This window comes from Penicillium macrosclerotiorum, assembly GCF_028827735.1.
Source record: "Penicillium macrosclerotiorum strain IBT 26536 chromosome Unknown utg000002l_segment0_segment0, whole genome shotgun sequence".
NCBI lineage: Eukaryota > Fungi > Ascomycota > Eurotiomycetes > Eurotiales > Aspergillaceae > Penicillium > Penicillium macrosclerotiorum.
In genome coordinates, this window is record NW_026643082.1 from 1,038,182 (window position 1) to 1,056,829 (window position 18,648).

At 52.4% G+C, this 18,648-nt stretch overlaps 6 protein-coding genes across 6 annotated transcripts; 4 read left to right on the plus strand and 2 right to left on the minus strand.

Moving 5' to 3' along the window:
* Positions 1 to 533: 533 nt before the first annotated feature.
* On the plus strand, positions 534 to 6,118 carry pld3 (phospholipase D; the record flags this gene model as incomplete). The annotated part of the gene is made up of 3 exons (XM_057073249.1): positions 534 to 5,914; positions 5,980 to 6,048; positions 6,112 to 6,118. 3 exons carry the CDS (start codon positions 534 to 536, stop codon positions 6,116 to 6,118), a joined length of 5,457 nt encoding a protein of 1,818 aa, XP_056936890.1.
* A 425-nt stretch (positions 6,119 to 6,543) lies between these two features.
* Positions 6,544 to 8,073, minus strand: N7462_001524 (uncharacterized protein; the record flags this gene model as incomplete). The annotated part of the gene is made up of 1 exon (XM_057073250.1): positions 6,544 to 8,073. The coding sequence occupies one exon, from the start codon at positions 8,071 to 8,073 to the stop codon at positions 6,544 to 6,546; it is 1,530 nt and encodes a 509-aa protein (XP_056936891.1).
* An 842-nt stretch (positions 8,074 to 8,915) lies between these two features.
* On the plus strand, positions 8,916 to 11,871 carry orlA (putative alpha,alpha-trehalose-phosphate synthase subunit Tps2; the record flags this gene model as incomplete). Its single annotated transcript, XM_057073251.1, has 3 exons — positions 8,916 to 9,341; positions 9,417 to 11,670; positions 11,723 to 11,871. The coding sequence occupies 3 exons, from the start codon at positions 8,916 to 8,918 to the stop codon at positions 11,869 to 11,871; spliced, it is 2,829 nt and encodes a 942-aa protein (XP_056936892.1).
* Positions 11,872 to 12,878: 1,007 nt separating this feature from the next.
* N7462_001526 (putative MFS monocarboxylate transporter) lies at positions 12,879 to 14,330 on the plus strand (the record flags this gene model as incomplete). The annotated part of the gene is made up of 1 exon (XM_057073252.1): positions 12,879 to 14,330. The coding sequence occupies one exon, from the start codon at positions 12,879 to 12,881 to the stop codon at positions 14,328 to 14,330; it is 1,452 nt and encodes a 483-aa protein (XP_056936893.1).
* Positions 14,331 to 14,943: 613 nt separating this feature from the next.
* On the plus strand, positions 14,944 to 15,836 carry N7462_001527 (PDGFA associated 1 family protein; the record flags this gene model as incomplete). The annotated part of the gene is made up of 3 exons (XM_057073253.1): positions 14,944 to 14,992; positions 15,066 to 15,133; positions 15,180 to 15,836. The coding sequence occupies 3 exons, from the start codon at positions 14,944 to 14,946 to the stop codon at positions 15,834 to 15,836; spliced, it is 774 nt and encodes a 257-aa protein (XP_056936894.1).
* A 565-nt stretch (positions 15,837 to 16,401) lies between these two features.
* Positions 16,402 to 17,627, minus strand: N7462_001528 (unc-50 family protein; the record flags this gene model as incomplete). Its single annotated transcript, XM_057073254.1, has 5 exons — positions 16,402 to 16,713; positions 16,789 to 17,126; positions 17,228 to 17,231; positions 17,325 to 17,424; positions 17,524 to 17,627. 5 exons carry the CDS (start codon positions 17,625 to 17,627, stop codon positions 16,402 to 16,404), a joined length of 858 nt encoding a protein of 285 aa, XP_056936895.1.
* Between the last annotated feature and the right edge of the window lie 1,021 nt (positions 17,628 to 18,648).

The window sequence follows — 18,648 nt, forward strand, 5'->3', positions numbered from 1 at the left end:
GTGGGGACACGTGATGATCCTGCCTGAGGCGCGCATCGGCCTAAGAACAAGAAGTAACCCAAATTGGGAAAAACCAACACTGTTGATAGATGCTTTCTCCTTCTTTCTCGAGGGCCAAGCTGGAGTTACTGGACAGATCGGAAGTTACTTCAGAGATTGCTCCTGATCCGGTGAGGTCGGCGCCCGCTTTCCCTCCCCTTTTTTTCCAGGAACTGACCGCCCACTTCTTGGCTAGCTTGGCGGGAGTTCTCCAGTCGGAGACAGTCTGATGGGGCGGAACTCCACCGCAGTCGCGAACTAATTCAAACGACTAACGCTCCTTTAATGTCAACAGTCGCGTGGGCCATACCTTTATATGCCATTGAATCGCCCCTTCTCGACAACCAAAGTACTACAGTAGGATGACAGCGAGAGGATCCGATCTCACAGAACAGGGTCTTGAGTGATCCCGCCGCCGCAGGTATGTGCAACCCCCCGTTCCTGAACGTACCCTCCCTATGAGCTGCATCTGACGATCGTCTTGACATGCTAGTATGACCGACGCTCAGTTGGCTTTGCCTCCACAAAAGGAGACCGGCCACACACCCAAAAAGAAACAGTCGAAGAAACCCGATCCGATTTCAATCTCGAACGGGGCAAAGCTGGCCTCGCCATTCCCGTCTCCCACCGAACCAGCCCGCCCAGCTTCACTTCAACAAACTCAACCGATAGATGCCACAGAAGACGAAAAAGCCCCGGAAACCAAGGAATTGATAAAGGGATTCGAAGAAGCTCAGAATAGCAAGGAGAACCCCCGCTCATCTTCCACGCAGCGGGGCTCCCCAACAAGCAAACCGCCGCTGAGCGCTCGCGCACCAAATAGGTCGACCGATGACCGGGCACCCTCTCTGAACCACCAGAAACCTCAATCACCCGGGTCAGGGATGTCTCCCCAATCTCGTGCTCCAAGTGTTCAATTCCGAGACACCGACAATGAAGCCCCCGAAGCCTCTCATTCCCGGCCACACTCCCGGCCATCGTCTCTATATGAAGATGGAGAGCAAGCAAGAGGGAGACAGTCACTCATGACTCGATTGAAATCATTGGCTGCATCTCCCCCGTTTGCATCGCACTCCCGGTCTGCCAGCGGAGCCACGATTGGGGATTTCCGACCCCAAGCTGACCTGGCGACCCCAGGCTCTGAGCGTGAGGAGCGCGGGGAATTCCGCTTTCCCGAACCTCTGGCGGAAGAAGGAAGTGATGCAGATGCAGACGCTGAAGAAAGTGGTGGCGAACAGCGCGATCCTCCCAAAAAGAAAAGGATTCTTCGGCGTCGGCAACAAACGGACGAGGAGCTTGGAACGCGAACGGCTCCCACAACCCCTAAAGCAACACGGCGCCCGTCCTTCCATTTCTCTTCCTCCTTTGCTCCCTTTGAGAACTACCGGACCAACCTTTTTCCTCGAAGAGCCAGCACTACCGATTTCACCCCTCAGCCTCGGGAAGGCGTCTCTGAGGATGAGGGCAGAGCTCAACTGAGTCGGAGGAAAAGAAGCGCTTTGGCGGCTCGTGGCCTGTCCTATATTGGACTGCAAAATGATGGCCAGGCAAATCAGGAGGAACAACGGCCAAGCCACTTGAGGCGACTGACTGGCCTTGCTGGGCCATCCGAAAATGCCGAAAGCCTTGCCGCTACCTGGAGACGCCATCGCAACGAACGAGGCACGAGTGCCAGTGCCCAGCGCTGGCGACAGATCAAGGCTGGTTTGAAGCTAATTGGCCAACGACGAAAGCCCGATCATACCGTGGATAACAAAAAGTCCGCAGAGCTGCTTGCTGAGCTGGCCTCAGCCGTCCCCGCTGCGTTGATTTTGGCCAGTGCCTTCCAACGAGACGAACACGGCAGCAAAAGAATACCGATTCTTCTAGAGCAACTTAAGGTTCGGGTGACCGATAGTCGTATCGATGCTCATTCCGGCGATCGTCATCTTGTCTTCCGCATTGAACTGGAGTATGGAAGTGGTATGACCCGAATGAAATGGATCATTTTCCGGACTCTGAAGGATTTCGCCAACCTGCATCTCAAGTACAAGCTTCACCTTGGAACACAGAAGTATATCCAGCTTCGGACTACCGAAAATAGCCCCAGCCTTCCCCGGTTTCCGAGAAGTGCTTTTCCCTATATGCGAGGTGTTCGAGGACTGGAGAGCGAATTCGAGGATGAAGAAGACGACGGAGGCTATGAAACTGGCCCTGAGGCACAGAGTGGCACAGAAAGAGCCGGAAAAAAGAAGGTTAAAGAACGCAGACCTTCTGCTGGAATTGCTCGCAGAAAGTCCAGCATCACTAGCCCTCCAGAAGGAGAAGCCGGTGCTGCAACTTCAACTCATGAGGGGGCAGGGGGCAGAAGGGAGACTTACCCAGAACGGCAACGGAAGAAGCTCGAACTCTACTTGCAGAAGATGATCCGATTCTTGATCTTCCGAGCTGACAGCAATCGCCTTTGCAAATTCTTGGAGTTGTCTGCTCTTGGAGTCCGTCTCGCTGCCGAGGGCAGCTATCATGGTAAAGAAGGCTTCTTGATCATCCAATCATCTAAAGGCTTGGACTTCCGACGAGCTTTGACCCCTTCCCTTATCAAGAAGCGCCATTGGCCCAAGTGGTTTCTTGTTCGACACAGCTATGTAGTCTGTGTTGACTCTCCCGAAGAAATGAACATTTACGATGTCTTCCTGATAGATCCTTATTTCAAGATTCAAACCCAGAAGATGAGTCTTCGCAACCAGAAGGCGAAAGATCTAGCCAAGTCAGCGAAGGAGTCTGCCAGGCACCCTCAACATCACACTTTGCGCCTTGAGAATTCCGAGCGCAAGCTGAAGCTTTTGGCACGAAATGAGCGTCAACTTCAACAGTTCGAGGACTCAATTCGTTTCATGGCCGCAAATACCCCCTGGATGCAACCCAATCGGTTTGATAGTTTTGCCCCTGTGCGTCAAAAATGTTTTGCGCAATGGCTGGTGGATGCACGCGACCATATGTGGGTTGTATCGAGGGCTATCAATCAAGCAAAGGATGTCATTTATATTCATGATTGGTGGTTGAGTCCGGAGCTTTACATGCGGCGACCTGCTGCCATTAGCCAAAAATGGCGATTGGACCGTCTCCTACAGCACAAGGCTCGTGAAGGTGTAAAGGTATTCGTGATCATGTACCGGAATATCAATTCGGCCATCCCCATCGACTCGGAGTACTCCAAGTTCTCCCTTCTTGAACTCCACCCCAACATCTTTGTCCAGAGATCTCCCAACCAGTTCCGCCAGAACACTTTCTTCTGGGCTCATCACGAAAAGCTGTGTCTTATTGACCATACGGTGGCTTTCGTGGGAGGAATTGATCTTTGTTTCGGGCGTTGGGACACCCCTCAACATCAGCTGACGGACGACAAACCCACTGGTTTCGAAAATACCGATTTGCCTAAAGATGCAGACAACTGCCAGCTCTGGCCTGGAAAGGATTACTCTAACCCGCGTATCCAAGATTTCTATGATTTGGATAAGCCTTACGAGGAGATGTATGATCGTAATGTTGTACCACGCATGCCCTGGCATGATATTTCGATGCACGTGGTTGGCCAGCCTGCTCGGGATCTTACTCGCCATTTTGTTCAACGGTGGAATTATATTCTTCGTCAGCGGAAACCAACACGCCCCACGCCTTTTCTCCTGCCACCGCCAGACTTCAATCCGGCTGATCTGGAAGCCCTGGGTCTAGACGGAACTTGTGAGGTTCAAATTCTGCGTTCCAGCAGTATGTGGTCGACTGGAACCCCGGACGTCACCGAACACAGCATCATGAATGCCTACGTCAAGCTGATTGAAGAGTCTGAACATTTTGTCTATATCGAAAACCAGTTCTTCATCAGTACCTGTGAAATTGATGGTAGAAAGATTGAAAACCTGATTGGTGATGCTCTGGTGGAGCGTATCGTTCGAGCAGCCAAGAACGAGGAAGCATGGCGCGCTGTCATTGTGATTCCACTGATGCCTGGTTTCCAGAACACCGTGGACAGCGAAGGGGGAACTAGTGTGCGCCTTATCATGCAGTGCCAATACCGCAGTATCTGTCGTGGGGAGACATCGATCTTTGGACGACTTCGTTCGCTTGGCATCGAGCCCGAAGACTACATCCAATTCTTCAGCTTGCGAGCCTGGGGCAAGATCGGTCCACATAAGCAGTTGGTTACCGAGCAATTGTACATTCACGCGAAGTGCATGGTTGTCGATGACCGAGCCGCCATTATTGGATCAGCGAATATCAATGAACGCTCCATGCTTGGATCGCGAGATTCAGAAGTGGCGGCTGTTGTTCGGGACACTGATATGATTTCATCCACCATGAATGGCAAGCCGTATCTGGTTGGACGATTCCCGCATACTCTTCGCATGCGTCTCATGCGGGAGCATCTTGGAATCGATGTGGACGAGCTTCTTGAGCATGACTTCGCCACTGAAGAAGAACTAAGGAAGATCCAATTTGCCGAAGAAGGCGACCAGCGTGAAGGCAGCCGCGAACGCCGCGAATCAGAGTCATCTGTCATTGAGAGACAAGACGAGCGTGAGATGATTGAACGTCGGCACCGCGTTCAGGATGAGTTCCTGTCTCGCTCCGAAGGAATGCATAGTTTCAACCATGATGTTGATTGGGAGCAAGGGAATAACCCCAACCTCAAGAGTAATCGGAGATTGACAGCCGATCCCCGAGTTACAGATAACTCCGAGCACAAGAAAGATGTGGATGGTGACGGTGTCGACAATCTGAGGGCAGCTGAACAGGCTGGTTTGGGGGTCGGACGTGATTCACAGATGGCGCCTAGTGGAAGAGAGGCATTGGTCTCTCCGATTTCGTCTGAAGGCAAGGGTACCATCGACCAACCGAAGCAGTCGTCTCCGCGAAAGCTGTCTCGAGCGGCTTCTGCATGCAAGGAGAGAAAGCAAGGATCTTCAGGTGAAACTGCCCGTGACTCTGAAACCAACACCAACTCAGATACCCCATCACAAGGCCATGGCGCCTCTGGATCTTCGAGTCTCGAATCTGAGAATGGCAGCAGTGGCCTAATCATGTCCAAAGAGAGCCACGACAATTCCAGATTTGGGCAACCATTTGTACCCGACTTGAAGCGTATTTTCATTGACAAGGATTGCATGCGGGATCCAGTAAACGATGCCTTTTACCTGGATACATGGCAAGCTGTTGCGGAAAAGAACACGAAGATCTTCCGCTCCGTGTTTCGCTGCATGCCTGACAGCGAGGTGAAGAACTGGAAGGAGTACAAGGAATATGCGGCATATGGTGAACGATTTGCTGAGATGCAAAGCCATCATAGCAGCAAGTCGTTCAATCCACCTCATCAGAAACAGACTACTTCACCTGGTGTTGGCTCCAACACCGCTGCTACTGCCACTTCCATTACTTCTCCAATATCTCTTATTAGCCCTAAGACTGAAGGACCGACGACCGAGTCGAAGACATTCTTAGCCATTGACGAAAAGGCCGGTCTGGGCACATCTGATGCCAGCAATAACGACGGCGAACGGCCACAACCCGAGCTTGCTCATCAAGAAACTCTTTCATCTATCGATGAAAAGGCTGCCCTCAAAACCATGTCAGATCCCCACCTGTTGAGTACTGTGCAGAATGCGCAAGAAGATCTCAACGTCGGGGAGGACGCTGAAAAGCCACGTGCGGCTTCGATACAAGTCGACTACTCTGAGGCCATCAATTTGAATGCATCTCTCAACCGAAGACGAAGACGTCGAGCAACCACAAGTGGTTCCAAACGTGAGTTTCATGCCTCGGACGAAGTCATGGATAAGGGGCGTGCAGAAGACCTTCTGAACAAGGTTCAAGGCCATCTCATCCTGTGGCCTTATGAGTGGTGAGTATTTCGATACCGACTAATTGAACTGTCCGAAACCTTTTGACTGATAATTCTTCCCACAGGCTTGAGAAAGAGGAACAAGGTGGCAACTGGCTCTATGCGTTGGACCAGATCTCACCATTGGAAATTTAGTAAGTTTTCAGCTTTCTTTATCATTATCTGATCGAAATCAAGGCTAACCTAAAGGGCTCCAGCAACTAATTCCCCCTTCCTCCTACATGATTGCAACTCACAGCGTCTTTCTGTTCACCGGTCCATTAATTGGGTGTCAACCCTCCTACCCATTGCGTTCTTGCGTATTTTTTCCTTCGCCATTGGTTTTTTTTAATCAGTTGTGAGCGTCGCGTTCGTTGATTATCGCATTATCATTCCGCTCACTTAGACCGATCTCCCTAGCAAAGCGGAGCCGGCAATTGCTCTGATTATTTGCTTCGAAAACTGTTTTCCAATGGCACTTTCCAGATTCAGCCGAGCATTAGACAAAATAATTGGTCAATTGAAGATATTTTTGCTAAAAAAATTGAGAAGAGACTTGTGTATATACAGGGTATCTAGCATGTAAACAAGAGAAGAATTGTTCTGGAAGGCATATTTCAAAGTCGGTAGCACAATTTCCTTTAGATCATTTAGTGAGGGTCTACGGGGAAGACGATCTGGCTTCGTAAGTCCTCAAGGACGTCGAAATTTGCACGTAGGGCAGTGGTGAGAATGGAAGTGTTTTCCTGTGGACCGTCCCAGGCATCACAAGCAGCACGAAGCTGTTGATATGCGGCTGCAAAGGCACTCTGTAATTCGGCGGTATGAGTACACGAACGCCCTAGGTCCTTCATGTAATGTGTCGGGTCTTGAATGCATAACCTGCGACTAGCGGAGATATTCCCTCTAATTGCAGCAGTGCGTTTCGCAGCCATAAGAGAGCGCTGGCCTCGGAGATATGCAGGCTCTGTCTCCTGATGAGGGACTGGACGTAGAATATCAACATTGAAAAAGCTCGGAGGATCAACGGCAACACCAAAGGCCTGGAGGTCAACACCAGTGCTATAGAATTGTAAAAGAGCGAGTAGCTGGTCGCCAAGGCGATGAGAACCTGGGAAACGACCGTGGTTCATTTTCAAAAAGGCGACCACGAGCAAGGCCAACGCGCTCGGCGCAATTCCGACTCCTGATTGTGATGATCCATAGAGACCCTGTGTCTCTAGTAAGACCCGGAGTGATGTATACAGAGGCCGAAGAACAGGATATTCGACCAGATAGTCTTTGAGATATTCCGATATAGCTGGAACACGTTCCCCGCAAACAACGTGCAGTGATAAGCCTGTTGGGCGATGCTGAGCATCAACGGCACGATTGTTTTTGCTATTGAGGCGGACTTGACCGTGAAATGCCGGGTCCTCCTGCAGAGCGGATTCAACTTTATGGAGCAGACGCATACAGGAATCTTGGATCTGTGAAATTGTCACACGGGGCTTGCGGACATGGTCGAGCGTCGGTGGAAAATCTTCGTAAGGAAGGAAGAGACTGAGGTCTGAATGCGCCAATGCTAGGCCTGTAGCGCGGGACCCAATGAGTTTGGGAGCATGAGGGGCCACTGGCTTGAGCAATGAGACTAATTTCCAGCGCACTTGGTCGATCTGGTGTTGCTCGCGGGGACTTGTGCTCAGATAACGGTCCAACGCGAGAATCTCCGCGTCGAGGTGCGCGGAAGCATCGCCAATGCCCTCAGGTAGCTCTAGGTAGCTCAGCCATGGGGTTTGCTCGGGGCAACCGAGGCGTGTTGAGGTTGACTTTCGAATCGCATAGGTCTCCTTTCGGGCATCCGTCAATTGTGCGTTCAATTCTGGTTTCCGCTGGCGCGAGTGTTTTTTGCTTTTCGTCTTCTTGGGCACGGGCTTGAACGGCTCCAGCACTGGTGGCGCCGGTAGCTGGTAGCCCGGACGGTTTTCGGGAGGAATTGTCGGCCTGAAGAGTCCTGGAGCTGGACTACGGGGATAAGTTTTGCGGATGAGACGAGCCCGATTTGAGGATCGATGCGCGTCTACTGTCTTGCGCAGGCTGTTGGCGAACACATCATCGTCCTGGCTGGCTGAGACAGAGGAACGGAATCGCCGGATGACATGATGAGGAAGACGTGAGAATTGGATGCCGGACAACCGCATCACCGCACGATCACCGAGGTGGCATTAGGAAGAGAAGCCGTGGGGAAGTCCATGACAGCGGCAATGACCTGGTTTATGGAGGCCTGACGTTCAAGGCAGTATTACGATCTGGGGATCAGATGACTTAGCATGATGACTAACTGGCGATCTCCCCCAATTGAATTGCGACTCACGGATTTCGTCAAACAAGAGGCGCGTTAAGTTGTTAGTCAGGTACTTTGGTCCGCTGGTTCCCCGTCAGTCCGCCACCGAATCCATCGGAACTACGTGACCTGGCCGGGCCAGTCCCCCGGCTTTCTTTTGATATCTCTGTGATCTCAGGCCCTCCAATCCTGGGAACCGTATCCTCCCGCATTAGATGTTATCTTTTCTCTGTCCATTGCCACTGTAGATTGCGGCCGCCCATGACGTAGGACTGAAGGCATTCGCCGAAATAGGCCCAGAGACAATTCCTGATTCGGACAGTGGCTTCATCTCACCGCTTGCCCCTCCATGAGCCAACTTCACCTTCTGACTTTCCTTTCCCCCTCTTGTTCCCTTCAGAATTTCTTCAGGATCCAAGACTGTCTGATTACCGGGCCTGTGGCGTTGTTACCGTCTGAATATCCATGGCTTGCTCGCGCCCGTAGCCCGCTTCTTGTGTCGATCTATTCGTCGACATCCACCCCGTCTCGCTCCGAGGTATGCGATCCGTTCTCGTTACCCCTAGTCCATCGACGTCAGGGTTCCCCGGCATCGACAACGGCCTGCATGTGACAATTGCAGTGATTCTAACAGACTATACAGTTTAAGCGCTGGTGTCACGCCTGGTCCCCGATTCCCGCCCCTCTCCCCCACCAGCCATGTCCGATCAAGGAAGCCCCGCGCAGGTGCCTGACGGGCAGCCAAACCCGGTGCTTGTTGGTCCAGGTCTCAAGGCCTTGAAGGAGCAGGCATATATGAATGCGACCAATGCCACTCCAAGCGTGGATATCGATAAGGAGCAGCAGATGGATAGTGATGCGCCCTCCTACTTTGCCAACATCCCGGGCGCTAAGACCGACTCTCTTGACCCCTCAGACTTGACATCAACACCCCCTCAGATCCGAAGAAAGATGTCGTCTGGACAAGATTTGTTGCGCCGGTTGAGTTTGACGGCAGGAGCATCCCCCATATCGCCGGAGGTGGACCCCCGCGCACAGCATCCCGGCCTCAAGCTAAGCGGCCGTTTGATAAGCGTGGCATTCTGTATTCCGTACAAGCTTTATTTCCAGTCAGGATCAAACTGGGTATGCGACGGAAGTCCTTCATTCATAACTAGATCTCAACTTGGTCAAGCTAACCTTTCTTCGTGATAATGACAGACACTCAAATCACGCTCCGGCACTTCGGCTCTCTTTGACTCATTTGCCCACCTGGCCTCCGACGAGACTCAATGGTCACACACCCTGGTAGGATGGACTGGCGAGGTCGAATCTACCTCAGACACCAAAATTCCCTTACAACAGATTTCTCTCAACACCACGACAAATTTGTCCACCAGTCCTAGTAATACCGCCTCTATACCGATCAACAAAGCAGCTGCCCCGATCCCTGTCAATGCGAGCCAACAGCCACCCTCGCATCCCCTTGTCGATGGAATCAGTGTCGGCAAGGAAGATCGTGAGCGGCTTGACAAGCAACTCTCTTCAGGGCGTTATGGCCGAATCTTGCCGGTCTGGCTATCGGATGCATCGGAGGAACCAGAGGATACTGTTCTTCTGAAAGATCAAGGAAGATGGCGGCGATATTCAGAGAGGGAATTGTATCCCCTGCTGCACTACAAGCAGCATGGGCCGACAGATGGTCGCTCTGAACGTCGGTGGTGGGCTGACTACGTTCGGTTGAATCAGCTCTTCGCAGACCGAATTGTAGCCGACTATCAGGAGGGAGATGTTGTGTGGATTCATGACTATCACCTGTTTCTACTTCCCAGCATGTTGCGACAGCGTATCCCTAACATCTACATTGGATTCTTCTTGCACTCTCCTTTTCCCAGCAGCGAGTTTGTGCGGTGCCTGGCCAAGCGTAAAGAGGTGCTGACTGGGGTCCTTGGCGCAAACATGATTGGATTTCAGACATTTTCTTACTCCCGACACTTCTCCTCATGTTGCACGCGTGTCTTGGGATTCGACTCGAACTCAGCTGGAGTGGATGCGTACGGCGCTCATGTTGCGGTTGATGTCTTTCCCATTGGCATTGATGCGCGCGCCATCCAAAAGGCAGCGTTTGGGGCCCCGGATATTGAGAAGACTGTGATTGGCATCCGCAAATTATATGCTGGAAAGAAGATCATCGTCGGCCGTGACCGATTGGACAGTGTTCGAGGAGTAGCACAGAAGCTCCAGGCTTTTGAAATTTTCTTGGAGAGATATCCCGAATGGCGCGACAAGGTTGTCCTCATACAGGTGACAAGTCCAACCAGTGTGGAAGAAGAGAAAGAAGACCCCGAGAACAAGATTGCCAGTCAGATTTCTAACCTGGTGTCCACGATCAATGGGCGTTTCGGATCGCTGAGCTTCTCACCAGTTCAGTATTATCCGCAGTACCTTTCTCAACGGGAATACTTCGCCCTCTTGCGTGTTGCGGACGTAGGTCTGATCACTACGGTGCGAGACGGCATGAACACCACAAGTCTTGAGTATATTGTCTGTCAGCAAACGAACCATAGCCCTCTCATTCTCTCTGAATTTTCCGGTACCGCGGGTACACTCCCCAGTGCCATTCACATTAATCCATGGGATCTGGTGGGTGTCGCAGGCGCCATCGACCGGGCCCTCAGCATGCCTGCCGATCAACGGCGTGAGCAACATTTGAAACTATACAAGCACGTTATCACTAATACCGTCTCAACGTGGTCCAGGCTGTTCCTTCATCGGCTCCTCACCAATCTATCCTCCTTTGACCAGTCTGTTGCTACCCCTGCACTTGACCGTGCGAAGTTGGTTAAGCAGTACCGCAAAGCTCGGAAACGTCTTTTCATGTTTGATTACGACGGTACCCTCACACCGATTGTCAAGGACCCGCAGGCCGCTATACCATCTGACAGAGTTCTCCGTACACTCAAAACCCTGTCGGCTGATCCACGGAATGCCGTCTGGATCATTAGCGGACGTGACCAGGCCTTTTTGGACGAGTGGATGGGTCATATACCCGAATTGGGGCTAAGTGCCGAACATGGCTGCTTTATACGCAAGCCTCGATCGGACGATTGGGAGAACTTGGCCGAACGATCAAATATGGGCTGGCAAAAAGAGGTGGTAGAGGTCTTCCAGCACTACACGGAGCGGACGCAGGGCTCATTTATTGAGCGGAAACGAGTGGCTTTGACATGGCACTATCGCCGGGCAGACCCCGAGTATGGGGCCTTCCAGGCGCGCGAATGTCGAAAGGCTCTGGAGGATACAGTTGCCAAACGATGGGATGTGGAAGTTATGGCTGGTAAGGCTAACCTGGAGGTCCGACCTACGTTTGTCAACAAAGGTTTCATCGCAACCCGACTCGTAAACGAGTATGGCACAGAGCCTGGGAAAGCGCCCGAGTTTATTCTGTGTCTCGGAGATGACTTCACGGACGAAGGTATCAAGCCCAAACACCGCGCTTCTAGAATTTTTCTGACATCAATTTACAGATATGTTCCGTGCCCTCCAAAAGTTCGACCTTCCCCATGACCATGTTTACTCAGTTACAGTGGGTGCTAGCTCGAAGCAGACCGACGCCAGTTGGCATCTCCTGGAGCCCGCCGACGTTATCGGCACACTACAGATGCTTACCCATTAGCCATCGTCAAAATGCAGAGTCAGCACGAGCTTTTTCTAGTTTTACCCCCTGCTCTCAGCTTGGCAATCCTCGCCTTCCACTTCCTGTGTTTAGTTCTAGTCACGGGAGCTGAAATGGCTTGGCTTAGCTTGGCTTTGCCCTTGCTTGGCAGTTGAAGAAAGATGGCAGCCCACCGAGCCCCACCTTTTTCATACACGTACACGAACCTGAGCCTCTATCCGATCCAGAAGGTGTTATCATTGTCTCTCCTTCACCCGCATTATCCTGTCTTGGTTTTTATTTCTCGATTTCGAGGGGGTGACTGGCGTGGCTATCTCTTTTTTGGCCTTGTGGCTTTTTGATCTTTTTTTTGTGATAGTTTCTGACCCGGGCATAGATGCATCAGCCTTGAGTTGTAAAGACTAGTTTTTAGATAGCGAGTGCAAATACAATAATCGGGATTAGCTCCCGATGGCCGATTGGAAGCCGAGACATCCGAGAATGGCCCTTGTTAAAAATTGCGGGGGAAGCCACTCCATGCGGGGAAAATATGTCGTGATTGATAATAGATTATTGCTAGTTATAGCTGCCCTTTTTGTATATATAGACAAACGACTTATTTGGTCTCCATGGGCCGAGCCAGGAGACTCACCTCATGTCAAATGCAGAGTTTCGGTGGATCCTGCTCTCGGATGTGTCTTCGGAAAGGCGTGTTGTGCTTCGGTAATCTCTGCGAATTACCGGCGGGTGCCCAGAGATCGGCGCGAAGCCCGTTAGAATGGACGGCAATTTTTTTCCGGGCCTACTTCGGCACCATGAGTCAGTTAAGAGGGCCGACTGATCCAATTCGTCCGCTTTTTGATTGACAAGATCGCAGTTATCTTCTTCTTCGTCCTCACCTAGGGCTTTTTGGTAAAGCATTTTTATGTTAAGCTGTTTGTGGTGCTGGTACAGGGACATGGGCGACGACACAGGAACGACCTGATTGCATACATATTCGAAATTCCGAAACTTCAGCCCGCATCCCGATGGCCGAGTCCACGGCGCAGTGCCCCGAGAAAGGACGAACCTCGAGCATGGTCGAGGAAAAGGACTTTCAAGACAAGGTTGATCCAACCTCGCTGGAGAACAATTACCCTCTCCGGACATCCTCTTCTGACGAAGAGTCCACGATCGGCGAAGCCCACGGGCCCAATGACCTCGTCCAGATCCCGACCAACACCAGCGCTGTAGCACGGACGCTCTCCGTCGTGCGAACGCGTGAGTCGGGCAAAGATCTCGGTCCGCCACCGGACGGAGGATTCCAGGCCTGGCTGCAAGTTGCGCTGGGCCATATGATCATTTTCAATACTTGGGGATACATCAACAGTTTTGGCGTCTTCCAGACCTACTACACATCGACGCTGGGGCGGTCGCCCTCCGACATCTCCTGGGTGGGCAGCATCCAGATCTTCCTGCTGTTTTTCGTCGGGACTTTCTCCGGCCGCGCCACCGATGCGGGCTACTTCCGATTCACATTGACGGTCGGGGCTGTGCTCGAGTGTTTCTGTATCTTCATGACCTCGCTGTGCACCGAGTATTGGCAGCTCTTCCTAGCTCAAGGTCTTGGGCAAGGCATTGGCTGCGGCTTAATGTTCTGTCCCACCCTGGCTTTGATCTCGACGTATTTCGTCAAGCGCCGAGGCATTGCACTTGGGCTCGTCGCCTCGGGATCGGCCACGGGAGGCTTGGTTTTCCCGGCAGTGGTGATGCGCCTGCTGCCACGGATTGGGTACGGATGGACGATGCGGGTGCTGGGCTTCATCTCGCTCGCCACGCTCATCCCGTGTCTGATCTTCTTCAAGCAGCGTCTGCCGCCGCGCACGAATGGGCCACTGATCGAGTTGGCGGCGTTCAAGGAGCTTCCGTACCTGCTGTTTGCGGTAGGGATGTTTCTGAATTTCTGGGGCCTGTACGTCGCATTCTTCTATGTGGGCAGTTTCAGCCGCAACATCATCGGCACGTCGGAGACAGTGTCGATAGACCTGCTTATGGTGATGAACGGAGTTGGCATAGTGGGCCGCCTGGTCCCAAATCTGCTGGCCGATCAATTCACTGGCCCTCTCAACTTACTGATCCCATTCAGCGGAGCCACGGCCGTCGTGGCTTTCTGCTGGGCGGCGGTCAAAGACATGTCTGGGCTGTGGGCGTTTGCCTTGTTCTATGGCCTCTCCGCCGCAGGCATTCAGTCCCTGTTCCCTGCCACACTCAGTACGTTGACGACGGACCTGAAGAAGATTGGGGTACGCATGGGCATGGTGCTCAGTGTGGTGGCGGTCGCCGCGCTGATCGGATCCCCCATTGCCGGCGCGCTGGTCCAGCGTGATGACGGCGAGTACCTCTATGCCCAGATGTTTATGGGCAGCGCGATCATTGCCGGGACGTTAACACTGATCGCAGCGCGCATCGCTAAAGTGGGCACGGGCATTGCGCGAGTATGAGCCCAAAGCCTGGAATCTGAAGCTTCAAGAGTTGGGTCGGGAGCCCTTAGCACTGAAGCATAAACAATGAACCCCCCTTGCATAGATAGACTGTAAATAGCGGCCTTGGTTGCATGCTCATAATGTTAATGGCAAATATAAAAAGTCTCAATTTGGTGTTTTCTTTTGGCCCTATTCAAGGCTTCTCTTTTTTTTGGTCGTCGGTTGTCGAGTGTCGAGTATTTGATTTGGCTGGGACTGGACCATCTCCACATGTGACGGGAACTGATTAATGCGAGCGCGTTGACTCGTCTTTTCCCTCTCGATCACCACGAGCCCACAAACACACCCATTGACTCTCAAAAGTCCCATTATCTTTCTGTACGAGTCACAGAAACGCAGGTTAGTTTGCCGCCAATTGCTCTGCGCTTCCATTGCAGGCGCCAGAGATTCCGCCCCCTCCCCCCCCCACTTCTGCCCCTCCATTTCAGTTCGTGCATGCATTTACGTCGCTGTGACTCAAGAACCGGCACTGATGTCGATAGACCGTACTGAGTGACACATTTTCAACCACTACCCTACCTACTGCTCGAATACCTAGTGTGCGACACACTATTCGGTCAACTGTCTCGCTATGGCACCCCGCAGCCGTGGAGGAAAGTTCTCCAAACCATCACGAGGAGGTATGGTCGCGTGCACAACCCCTCCAGCACTGAAGCTAGTAGTATCTGAGGCTCACATAGACGTGGATCACAGGAGGAAAGCGCTTCAGCCGGGATGTCCAGCCCACCGATAAAGACGGCAACCCCGTTGGTCTCTGGCGCGTAAGTTGGGCCTCAAACCTCCGGGATTGACCCCCCATATTCTCAGATCTATGAACTAATCCGTAACCGCCGCATACCCCAGGACCCTGAGGATGAGATTCCGTCAAGTGGAGAAGAGTCCTCTGAGGAGGAGGAGTCCTCTGAGGAGAGCGACGCCGGTGAAGGGCCTAGCACGGAAACTTCTGGAGCCGCAGACATGACCCGCGAGGCTCGGCGAGCGGCCGCCAAGAAAAAGAAAGCAGAAGCAATCGCCAAACGACAGAATGCACCCGCGCAGCCAGGCGATTTGCCGCCCTCCGACTCGGAAGAAGTTTCGGACGACGACGACTTGCCCGCGAACCCGAACCACTCGGCGAAGTCACGGTCACAGCTTAAGGAGCCGGGGTCCGATGAGGAGAAGCCGGATAAAGGTGTGAAAGACCTGTCGCAGCTATCGCGACGGGAGCGCGAGGCCATCGAAGCCCAGCAAGCGCGGGAGCGGTACCTGAAGTTGCACGCGGAGGGGAAGACTGAGGAGGCGCGGAATGACCTCGCTCGGCTCGCGGTTATTAGGGAGCAGCGCGAGGCGGAACGGGCCCGGAAGGAAGCTGAGAAGGAAGAGAAGGCTGAGCAGGCGAAGCAGCGTGAGGCGTCGGTTAAATCGCGCGAGGAGAAGCTCCGGCAAGCAGCCATGAGAAAGAATAAGCCTGGGAAGAAGAAATGAAGAGCTTATCTTCCTTAGGCCAATTCATGACCTACCGAATCTAGATACATGACGAAATAATCATATACCAATTTAGCACGGGCCCATTCTGTGAGGATGGGGCGTAAGAAGCCAACAAGCCACGTTCCACCAAGTATCAAATGATGATTGAGGACTCGCAAGCAGTCATCGCACTTGCAATCATCTTGTCAATGAATAGGGTCTCAACAAATGGTGGATAGTCAAATCCATTTCGACATGCTATTTGGACCTCTAGCATTTGAAAACTCTGGAGTACCAGGATTGATATTGGATCTATGGAACACACAGAAAAAAGGAAACAGAAGATGCCTGGTCATATAGGCGAAAATATGGAAACCCATGCCTGCCAACGCCATCCCAATTGCAGAGAAGAAAAAGGACAATGATTACTCTTCCGATGCATAGCGAAACAGAACATGAGAAAGGAAATCGGGTTTCATACAAGAGGCTGCTGATATCAAACCCCCAAGGGCGATAGAGAGGAAAGAGGTCAAATGCATAGAGGATAGCCCGGAATGAGAGATAATCTTAAATATTGGGCTGTTCATACCCCCCAGAAAAGGCCTTCAACGCTGCGGCCTTGCATGATAACGCCCCAGCCAGCAACGAGACTGACCAGCCAGAGAACAGCAAAGGCGAGAATGGGGATGAGTAGAAGCTCTGTATTGTGCAGAAAGGGCAGAGCGTTATAGCCGAGGAAAGTGATGTAGGTGTAGTACACCAAGGCGGAAAGATAGAGGGAGTTTCCAAAGAAGGTCGCCAGGAAATTGCTTGGGCTACGAGTGAGAAGAGGAAGAAGCAAGAACTGGACCACGTAGAGGTGGAGATACAGCGGAAAAAAAGCGCGATTGGAGACCTATATAGTGAATAGCAAAAGAGGTTTAGCAAGAATGACGTCTCTCGTAATTGGAGAGAGGTGGACAGATCTTACATCGAAGCAGTACCCAAACTCCAACTGGTCCTTTTCGCCAGGTTGCACAAAGAGACCCTGGGCGGCGCCCCGCCGGCGACTCCGCGAGCTACGAAGACCCGTCAAGGAGGCAGCCGCGCCATTGGGACCGAAGAGGCGACCGATGATGAAGTAGCCGATTGTCGAGACGAGCAGCGAGGACCCGATGAAATGTACGAAGATGAATAGAAATGACAGGCGTACAATGGCACCGAAGGAAGGGGTATATGCGAGGCCCCAAGCGAGAGCTGTGAGGAGTAGAAAGAACGAGAGAAGATAGGTGAAGGAGGGATCGGGGCGATGCCATGTGTTTTTGGTTTCTGAGGGAGAGGAAAACGAAGTTAGTAGACGGTTCCGTTGGCGAGAGATTCGGACCAGGGTCTCCACGGCGATTTATGATTGAAATAGTAGTCAAACTTACGTTTCTTTTGCACAAAACGTCAGATGATTAGCATAAGTCGAGCTTGAAACACAAATATGAGGCAGTAAGCACCTTGAAGATGCGGGAGGAAGCTTACATGGTAGTATATGGACTTGAAGACCTTCTTGGGTGCAATCAACAAGGAAGTCATCTCCCAAATTGCCATTTCAAAGTCCATCTGAGGAAACTTGAAGAGCCTGGCCCACGGGGTTTTATGATCAGTCACTCCATCACCTGATATCTTTTCGAATATGGTAGGTTCCGTCCAACCTGAGCTGGAGACGGGGGAGCCCTACCTCTTGAAGAAGCGTGGCATGCGTACACTGGACCCACGACTGGGCGTGGAGCCAAAGTTGGCAGGACCAGCATGTTGACGAGGGACGGAGATGTGCGGGTTCATTTTCACAGCCCGTTCTGGTCAGGAGCCGGGGATCATTGAGCGAGCACCACTGGAATGAGGGTCTCGTCGACGTGTCGGGCCCGGGGAGCCTGGGTTATGTCATCGTTGGAGTCCCACTCACGTGCTCTCCTTGACACCTGAGGCACCAACAATTCTATACAATTGCCTGTTATAGACATGGGACAGTTTGCGACGACATCCACAGTCTGAGCCCCCGGCTTCTACCAGCAGATCTTATTACAAATGCACTCAGACGAATGGTGCGAGAACCCGAGATCCAAGAACCGAACCCCGACTCCAGGTTTGGCAGAACTCCCAAGATGAACGAATCAGCCCACACCATCCGGTTCTGGTGCTTACTATATTATCCATCCTATTTGGATAGAACCGCGCGCCTCATCGATCGGGTGGCGATCTTCTCGGGCATATTCGTGCTGCTATGTTAGATCTCACCCGGTCTATCGATTTCTTGGTCTGATCTCGACCGCTTCAGGGAATCTGCAAGGGACGGGTCTCTTTTCCCTCCCCCCTCTTCTTCCCCTCTTCTAAGCGTCGGCCCAAACTTCCTTGTGGATGTGATTACCGACGACGACACGCAGGGCGGCCGATGCGTGCTTCGTTCACTCGATCTGGGCACGTACTGCTCGGAACTCAGTACATATGCATTGTCTTGACTCTCACTGGCATGGGCGCATGATATATCTATCACCACAGAACAGAGTTGTGGCGATTCCGCTGATCTGCATGGTCGGACCCTGCGATGCATCACATCGCTTCGGCATGCATGGCAGGAGGCCTGGATGTCCCGAATCATCATATACATCAGATATCGAGGCCGAGAATCCGGGCAGACAACGAGTCTGATCCTAATGCTCTACCCTGTCTGGTACATCTCTGGGCATGGGGAAATGCCCGACACTGGCCGCCAGTACGCTAGCCTTGCAGGATCAAGCAGACCCGGCAAGCATTGATGGGTCTCCACCACACCTTGACGCCTTTGGGAGGGGAGGGCCCACTGAGG